At 36.7% G+C, this 9193-nt stretch overlaps 1 protein-coding gene across 2 annotated transcripts; it reads right to left on the bottom strand.

Annotated features, from left to right (window-relative positions):
- Positions 1 to 2377: 2377 nt before the first annotated feature.
- On the bottom strand, positions 2378 to 8517 carry LOC133312746 (uncharacterized). 2 transcript variants are annotated; one of them, XM_061514006.1, is made up of 11 exons: positions 8302 to 8517; positions 8162 to 8221; positions 7925 to 8092; positions 5666 to 5732; positions 4894 to 5066; positions 4679 to 4783; positions 4535 to 4568; positions 4298 to 4404; positions 3237 to 3278; positions 3077 to 3154; positions 2378 to 2992 (listed from the first exon to the last, which is right to left on the bottom strand). In XM_061514006.1, exons 1-11 carry the CDS (start codon positions 8506 to 8508, stop codon positions 2936 to 2938), a joined length of 1098 nt encoding a protein of 365 aa, XP_061369990.1. In that variant the 5' UTR covers positions 8509 to 8517; the 3' UTR covers positions 2378 to 2935. The 2 variants fall into 2 exon arrangements, with proteins under 2 accessions (XP_061369990.1, XP_061369991.1); XM_061514007.1 differs by having other exon boundaries at positions 8191 to 8221.
- Between the last annotated feature and the right edge of the window lie 676 nt (positions 8518 to 9193).

Below are 9193 nucleotides of genomic sequence, written 5' to 3'. Positions count from 1 at the left end.
TATGTTATATAGCATTTGCACTTAATATTCTTATACACAGGTACATTTACAAAATGCTCATACAGGTTTGGCATGTCACAAATATAGGATATGGAAATTTCTAAAAGATATAGGAAAATGAGAAAACAACATTCTCATTCTGATAGTTTAATATTATATAGCCATTCAAACATTGAAGACCATAAATATTCGGATCAATTGAATATCCGTTTCATGCCCCTTAGTACCGCCAAAAAAAATGTGCAACATTCACACAAAAAGGGAAGATAAAATACGCATAGAACATATATAAAGGAGAAAAAAAGGGACTAATGAAGATGTTTTAATTTCTCACTGCCTTTATATTTTACAAGAGGTGTTACTAACAAAAAAGAAAATTAACAAACTCTACCATGTTACAAGTCATCTATAATTATCAATTATCTTAATCACAATTCTATATAAAACAGCTAAATCTGTTGAATCGTGATGAAACCCCAACTTGGATAATGAGGAAATTCAGAATCAAACTCAAAAACAGTTACAGTAAGTGTAAAGAATCTTGGGATACACCACCCCAAAAGCTAGCTCAAAGGGTGGGAGTGCCCAAAGTCTTATAAACTCCACATTAGTTGCACATACAACCAATGTGAGACTATATATCTCAACACGCCCCCTAGCTTTTGGGGTGGTGTATCCCAAGGTTCTTTACAGTAAGACAAGTTTAGTAGCAAAACATTAACAATGGCTAATATAGCCTTGAAGAAAAACTAAATAGAAATAGAAAAATAAAAGATAATGGAGGGGACTCCACAGTACCCCTCTTCCCTGGAGATCCCCAAGGATTCTCCTCTACCAATAACCCACTATTACAATTAACGTGCCTTCCCTTCCCACTCACATACATTATATAGACCCTGAATCTCTCTCTTCTAACTATCTCAAAATAACTAGATCTGGGCCAACTTGTCCTAACCCATTAATACTCCCCCTTCAAGATTCACCTTGTCCTTAAGGTGAAGAGGTCAAGTAATGTGAAAGAACATCCACCCGGGTACCAAATTTTGAAGCTTCTTGACCACATTGTTAGCTGCAATTTCTTACCCGTATCTTTTCGAGGAACTAACTTATGCTTTGGAATAACATTGGCTAAACCAATCAAGATCCCAATGGCCAACTTAGAGGGACCTTAGTCATCTGCAATTTTCCAAAAGGGTAAGCAACCATTCATACCATCAAATCCAACATTTGAACAGTAAAGAAAGAAATTGTTGGCATCAAACCCAAGAACAGGAAGCCTTCCTTCACATGCATAGGATTTAAGGGCAGTGTCGATGATCCCAGAAACAAGGTCTTTCTCATTGACCACAAACCTTATGGGACCCGCATTCCCTAGGATGTCAATGTTGACCAAGCACCTTTTGCTCCTCATTTTTTGATCCTCGTTGTTGTTGTTTTCCTTGTTATTGTTCTTCTGCAACACCACCTTCTCTTTTGAAATTAAGCTTAAATCCAGATTTTTCTTTTCTTGGATTAGGGCCAACACTCAATGAATCTCCCCCAACAAAATATGATCCCCTTTGAATGGAGTTAGGCCCATTATGATTCAGGCCCATCCAATTGTCATTATTCCTTTCTATTATTCCTGATTGAATCATGGACTAGATTATTAATGTGGGTTGTGAATAATGACCCGCTCCTTTTGAATTAGGCCCACTTGTTCCTCGGCCCATAGTCCTAATCACCCAACCCAACATCATCTCTATCTCCACCCCTACTACCTCTTGCGTCTTCGACAAGGGCTTTTCCATGCTCGTCATCAACAAATTGTGAGACCTGTCCTGGTCTTCTTCTTCTGGTTCTTCTTGTCTTCTTCAATCTCTTCTTCTCCTCCTTCAGTTTCTTCTTCTTTAGCTTTTTCTCTCTACCTCTTCTTCGTCTGTTACTTCTTTGTTTTTTCTTTTCACTACTTCTTTGCGTCTTTTCTCTCCTCCTTTCTTTGGTTTGATTTCTTCTTTTTCTTCTACTGTGATTCCATTCTTCTGCGTTTTTGTGCTTTTTTTCTTGAAAAATATTACTCTCCTGCCATATAAAATATCTTCCATTTTCTCTCACTTCGATTCTCGTATCTCACCTTTTACTTTTTTTCTTTTTTTCTTGTAATGGTAGAACCTACCTATTTTCTCTCTACAACATAAAATAACTATCTTACAACATATCTGATGTTAAATAAGACTAATAAAACCCTTTTTTCTTTTTTGTTTTCTTCATTTTTTTTTTTTCAAAACTCTCTGACTTCTCTAACACCTCATCTATAATTTTTACCATTTTCATTAACATTTCCCTAAGCTCTAAATCTGGTTTGTACCATTCAATGCTCCAACGATCTAAAGCTTTGATACCAAATTGATTAAACCCCAATTTGGATAAAAAGGAAATTCAGAATCAAACTCAAACAGTTACAGTAAGACAAGTTTAATAGCAAAACACTAACAATGGCTGACATAGCCTTAAAGGAAAACGAAATAGAAATAGAAAATAAAGGATAATGGAGGGGACTCCACAGTACCCCTCTTCTCTGGAAATCCCCATGGATTCTCTTCTACCAATAACCCACTATTACAATCAACATGCCTTCCCCTTCCCACCCACATACATTATATAGACAGTCAATCTCTCTCTTCTAACTAACTCCAAAGAACTAGACCTGGCCCATTTGTCCTAGCCCATCAAATCACCATCTCGGTCTAAAAAAGGTATAAACACCATATTCATTTCTTCCACTTTTTCTTTCTACCAAGAAAAGACATTAAATTTTCAATCCTCCACGGTTTATCCTATTTCTACTTTTTTTGCTTTTGATTCTAACAAGCACATCCTTGAACCATCATGGATGCCACCATCATTAGATTGTCCAATAAGAAAAGCTTCAAATAACCTTCTCATATTATTGTAGCTATCTTCTCTGCATTTTGAATCTGGAGACTGGTTTTGAATATTGAGAATCAGGAACCTGCCAAAATCAAATTCATGATTATCATAGATTTAAGACGATGATAAAACTGCAAAGCATCATGGTACAAATCAGTAAATCTACCTGTAAGGAAGTTGATCTTTGTTCTCTTGAAGTTGTTTGAACATTCTCAGCATGCTCTATGATGGAGCCTGTAAAAGCCTGCAGAAAATATTTATTCAAGAAAATTATCAGCTTCTGCACATTTTGTTGCAGGGCATTATAATTGTGAGTGTAAAATTACCTTGCTACTATCAAATGATGGTTCTGAAGTTTGATTCGGGACCTGTAAAGGAAATAATTGTACATGTTAAGAACCAACTCAGCATGACATTTTTACAATTCTTTGAAACATTTTAGGTCACTGTTCAAGAGTAATGATCAAAGCACTAAGTCATCCTTTTGTTTCCAGAACCACCATACTTTTACATATTCTTGCCAACTTTCAAATAGCATACTTTCAGTCTTCATTAATTCCTAACTCTAGCTTTCTCATTTAAAACTTTCCACTTCACAATTGTCACCTACATATCTTGCAAATTATAGCTTTGAGTCCTTCAGAGCTGTGCTATGGTCATAAACAAAGGTAATACAACTGAGATGTTGCAGTCTGTAGGCCTTACAACTCTTTCTCCCGATCTCCGATGTCCAACCTGGACAAATAGTGAAACTATTGATAACCTTGAGGAGCATACATATCAGGAAGCAGGGAATTTTGTGATACCAAGAGCCATTCTAGTATGTATTGTTTAAGAGAAATGAGAATAATGAAACTGTTAGGATTCTAGAGCTTAGAGAATCCCACGAGGAAGAGGAAAAAAACAAGAACAGAATGTAGGAGAGGTGAGAATGGAGAATTGGGAAAAGAATGATGTATCTGTTATTGAAGATGGAATGAACAAGTAGAATACTCATTCACAAGGGTCGCCCCCTTTACAACTGAGTTCCACGATTCAGTCTGCTAACAATCTCTATGCACGCTTTCTCCATACAGCTTTCCCCCTATTTAAATACCTAACAGAATTGCCATTATAATACTAGCAACCCTGTCCAACGGTTTTAACCTCTCTAACTTATCTCATATATGTGATTCCATGTCCTATTTTTATCTAGCTGAAGCCTAATAGAAAACCTCAATACAGTTCAAGGCATAAATGTTACTTCCAACTAGAAAATAAAAATTAGTCTGTTATCTCAAAGCAAAGCAATGTAGTATTTCCAATTCCATTTGGTCCCAAAGCAGTATAGAACACAACACAACAAGCAGGAAACTATAATGGAAAATTCATCACAAGATCTACATACCTCAATATTCGATGCAGTAGTTGCTTGAACTGTCTTCTGTTTAGGAAGTATGGGAAGCTTCTCAATACGATCAATGGATTCCACATTTTGTTCAGAACTTTTCCCATCTGACAGTTCAGACACAACAGAAAAACTAATTTCAGAATGGATGCAAACAGCACCGATACCCATTAAGAAGTACAAAAAAATCAAGAAACATGCATACACAGAAAATGAGAGTCAATAACTAAGGCTAACCTCTGACTTTAGATTCCATTGCCAGGCTTGCAAACTGCATTTTGAAAATCAGAATGCAAAAGCATGCTTCTTCAGCTGAATAGTTATATAACATAATAAACAACTTTAACACGGAACTTAGGCAACAGGAAGATACTATCTCACATTCAACTGATTAGCTATATCTTCTTGATGATTATTCTTTTCTGTAGACTCAGTTGCTATAATGTTATTGTTAGTCTGGTCCAGTGGTATGCCTTGATGAAAGTCCTATTTGAGCAGTCACAGCAAATGAATTATAAGCTATCACAGTCCATCGTGCGCAAAGCCCCAAAAAAACATTTCTGAACCAGAATTCAACAAATTAATCAAGATATTACTTCTAAATTTTGGAGATTGTCATCAATAGGTTCCTCATTTTCATGACTTTGATTGTCAATTTCTGCAGCAAGCTCTTCTTTTTCAAGTTCATCCAATCTAGACAATATACGAGCATATTCCCCATCGTCAGCCATAGCATTCTCAAAATTAAAAGCAACTTGCTTCAGTGGACCTGAGAAGAATATAAGCATCTCATTCAATCATAATTTCAATATTTCCAACAAGTTTAGAAGTATGGTCAATGGTTGGTGCATTAATAAACATTAGCATATGAAACAAAATATAAATAAAAGAGACATAATGATAAGCATAATAGCATATCACAGTTACATGGACAGTAGTGGTTAAATGTATCAAAATACATGTAGATAGACATGCATTTAACTGGTTAAATGTATCAAACCGTTCACGTTGTGCAGTATAACTGATTTGAATTATAAAATATTACTTGCATGAGTATGCTATAAGTAGTATTTGAAAGCAGAGAGGTTAGAGAAAAAAATTTCAGACATATGCTAATGATAACAAATCGTACTACAGCATAAAAAGTCAAAGTCAAGAAGAATTAAGACTTGATTCAACAGAGGATGACACTTGCTGCTAGTTGGATAATCTTAATAAATTAAAAATCTTCAGAGAAAGGACTTGGAACTTTATTTAGACTTTAGAGCCCTATCTCTATCAGCTTCCATTTATAAAATTACAATGAACATCAACTATCACCTTATATAAATTTTAAACCTTGGAAAGGAAAAGACAGCAAGAACTTGCCTGGTTTAGATTCCCCTCCGTTAGAGTCTTCCTCCTCATAATCTTCCCTTATTTCCACAAGACCCTCCTATGCCAAATTAAACCACCACATTAATTAATCATTGATGCAAACTTCAAAAATATTAATTATCAAGTGATAACAAAAGCATACAAAGACAAAAGCACATGAAGAATCACATCATAAGGGCCTGTTTGGTGCACAGGATAGGATAAGGTCTGATAGTATAAAACCTGATTCATTAAGGCCTGATTAAATTTTAATACTATCCAGCATAGTAATTGGTAATACACTGTATAATACTACGTAGGATAAAATAAATATTTTTGACAAAAATCCCTTTAATAAAATATTTATATAGTTCTTTCAAATATTTCAGATGATATTAATTTTAAATGTCATATTAAACCAATTAAATATAAGATCAACAGAAAAAAAATCTTTAACCTTTTCAGAAATCACAAAACATAGTTGAGGGATAGAGGCGAACACATGAACACCTGCATTTCCCTTTTTCCAAATACAACTCATCTTTTTCACCACATCACCATGCAGAAAAATCAACCTAATGACAACTGAAAAGGATAGATTCCTGAGTTGGATGTAGATTGCTCACTCTGCAGTCTCTCAAACATATGTCCGGCCTTTATATGTTCAAATTAAATGTTCTCATTACATCGAGCAACCACATCAAACCCATTAATAAACCATCTACTGAACCACATAACCAAAATATCGATGTAAACATAATAACTGAACAATCCATGGACTAAGGAGATATGCAGCAGCATAAATTAAGCCTTGGGGAAAAGTAACAATAATGCTTAGCAAGCAGAAAGTGTATTATATTCAAACCGAAACCCCAATTCCATATACATATATGAATATATACCGGTTTTTACCAATTTGTACAGAATATTGATGCTCTGCAATTTCACGCTTGTCAATTGTGGATAAAAACAAGAAGCTAAAAATCCCCTTAGAGAAGGGACAAAAACCCCGAAAAAAAAAGGTACCATTTTTCTTTTTTAAGCAGCGACATTCATAAACTGTCATTTTTATTTTTATTTTTATTTTTGGTTTCATGCGTGCGCGTCCATTGAGATTACTTAGGTTTCAGTTTCAATTTTATCTTGTGTTGTGATGCAGAAATTTCAACGAAATGTTCATAGGTAATATGGTAGTGAACAACGTCACCTAGGGTTCGGAAACTGGGAATGAAATTAGAGAAGGGCCTGTTTGATGCGGTTCCAAGGTGAACCAGAAGCCATGGTCGAGGAGGTGGATTGGGGTTCAAAGCCAGAACAATAAGGTCCTCCTTCGCCGTGCACTAGCCGTGAGAACCATGTATACGACGTCGCAAAAAACAAAATCGAATTGGGCATGAAAACAGAGAGGGGCAAAATGATGGAACCGGCAAGGGTTTCATGAAAAGTGGACCTGATGCAGTTGAGGAATTAGAGGGTTGGGGATTTGAGGAGTAGGTGACCGAAGATGGCGAAGTAGACGAAAGTAGGGTCAATGAGGAAGCTGTAAGTGCGGTGTAGACGGTGTGGGTATGCAGGGAAGAAGAGAAAAGGGGTATAAGGGAAAGAAAAATATGGGAGGGGATTAACCTATAACATTGATCCCTTATCAGGTCTAATCCCACCCCTTAGACCTGATTAAGTTATACATCATTTTAATGTATCAAGGAATCATGCTGTATAAGTTTATACTATACAATGGTTACACCAAACAACTGAAAATGTCATAACATATAATATAAGCTTATATCATCAGACCTTATACATCATTCCAAACATGCCCTAAGAAAAAAGATAGCTTAGGACGCATAGCATAGGAAGCTAGGGTTAGTTCTGCAGACACTGCTAAAAACTAATAACAAATCACATTAAAGCACAACTCAAAGTTTTGCATGAAAAGATATTCAACAACCATGTATATCCAACAACCCTTCATAAAAAGAATGAATGAATGAAACAAGAAATCCACATCAATGTTTTAGAATCCGGATCAGACCGGCCAGACCGTGAACCCTAATATATTTCCAATTCAACCACAAATTTAAATGGTTAAACTAATCGGCACTGACCCGGATACATTTTCAGTTCAATTTTTAGAAACATTGAATCCACAATATTATAACAGAAAACAGTTGTGAATATCGAAATGGCTTCAACAAAAATCAAACTCAGAGTTTCAAACTTCATTTAAAATAATGAGGAAAGTGCAAAGACAAAAAAAAAAGTGAAACCCACCGCTGCTTCAGAAGCTGTGGAATTGAAAAACGAAGCCTCTGCCTCAAGGTCCTTGATCATGGCCTCAAGAGAATCAACTTGTGAATCCAAGGACTTCCCTCTTCGTTGCAAAATCTCTATGGCTTGTTTGGACGTTCTCTCTGCATAATAGCCTTCTCCCAAAAGAACCTAACAAGAAAAGACTCTTGCCATTGTTAAATAAATAAATTCAAAAATTGAAGACAAGAAAACGCGTACCAGAAACTCATTGGTGTGAATCAAGCGACCTGGGAAGAACGCTGCTTTCCCAAACGGAACCTAAGAGTCAAATCCCAAGTTTGAAACCATTTTCCAGTGGGAAATTTTTTTAAGAAAAAAAAAGGGGGGGTTTTACGTACCATGATGTCGTGAGAGAGGTGGTCGGGGAGCTTCTGGACGAGGTTAACGAGGTTGTTGTTGTCGCCGACAAAACCTTGTAGGCTGTCGAGCTCGTTTCGCTTCTCGGCGATGGCATCTTCGACGCGCTTCGCCGCTTTCTGCGCCTCCTCCACTGGGAACAGAGACGCCAGTGACGTCACTGTCCCTTTCCTTCTCGACTCTTCCATTTTCCCTCCCTCTCTCTCCTCGTTTTGGATCCGATTACTACTTCTTCTCGCCGACCCGATCACCCGACCCGCCAAGTAGTACAATCTGAAGGGCCCGGTAAAAAAGCCCTTTGAGGATTTAATTATTTAAATATTGTAAATTTAGTTTTTTATTATGATCAATGTCAATTATGTAAAGTTTTATACGTATGTAGTAAGTAATTGAATAATTGACAGACCAATAGATAGATTTTTTTTAATTAAAAAAATATTGGGATTAATATAAAAAAATGTGGGGATTCGATTGCTGAAATAACACATTTAGGGATTGTACCGTTCAGTTCTGTGAGCCCACTATGTACCCTTGAGGGTAATGTTATTATATGGATTACACCACTAGCTGAGGTAAAGACCAGACTAGAAGGTATAGTTCCAAGAGGTAGCAAGCTGATATCAATGGCAGATAAATAACAAGAGTATGACTTGGAAGTAAATGGGCATAACAACAGTACATAAAAGATATCTGGTGGTGTGCCCCCTGAGGGCTATTTATAAGGAAGATGATGCGGGTTGGTGAGGTGGGGGTCAACCCTTCTTGGGGTGCACACCCACGATGGCAGTGTTAGGCGTGGTTGGCGCTGCCACAATGGCAGTGCTGCAACCACTGCACCCGGCGATGTCAGCACTGAACAAAGGGGCAGGTTCC

Source organism: Gastrolobium bilobum, unplaced genomic scaffold, assembly GCF_033153095.1.
Source record: "Gastrolobium bilobum isolate Gb01-03AN ecotype WA unplaced genomic scaffold, APGP_CSIRO_Gbil_v1 utg8625, whole genome shotgun sequence".
Taxonomy (NCBI): domain Eukaryota; kingdom Viridiplantae; phylum Streptophyta; class Magnoliopsida; order Fabales; family Fabaceae; genus Gastrolobium; species Gastrolobium bilobum.
This window is presented reverse-complemented; position numbering and strand designations above follow the sequence as displayed.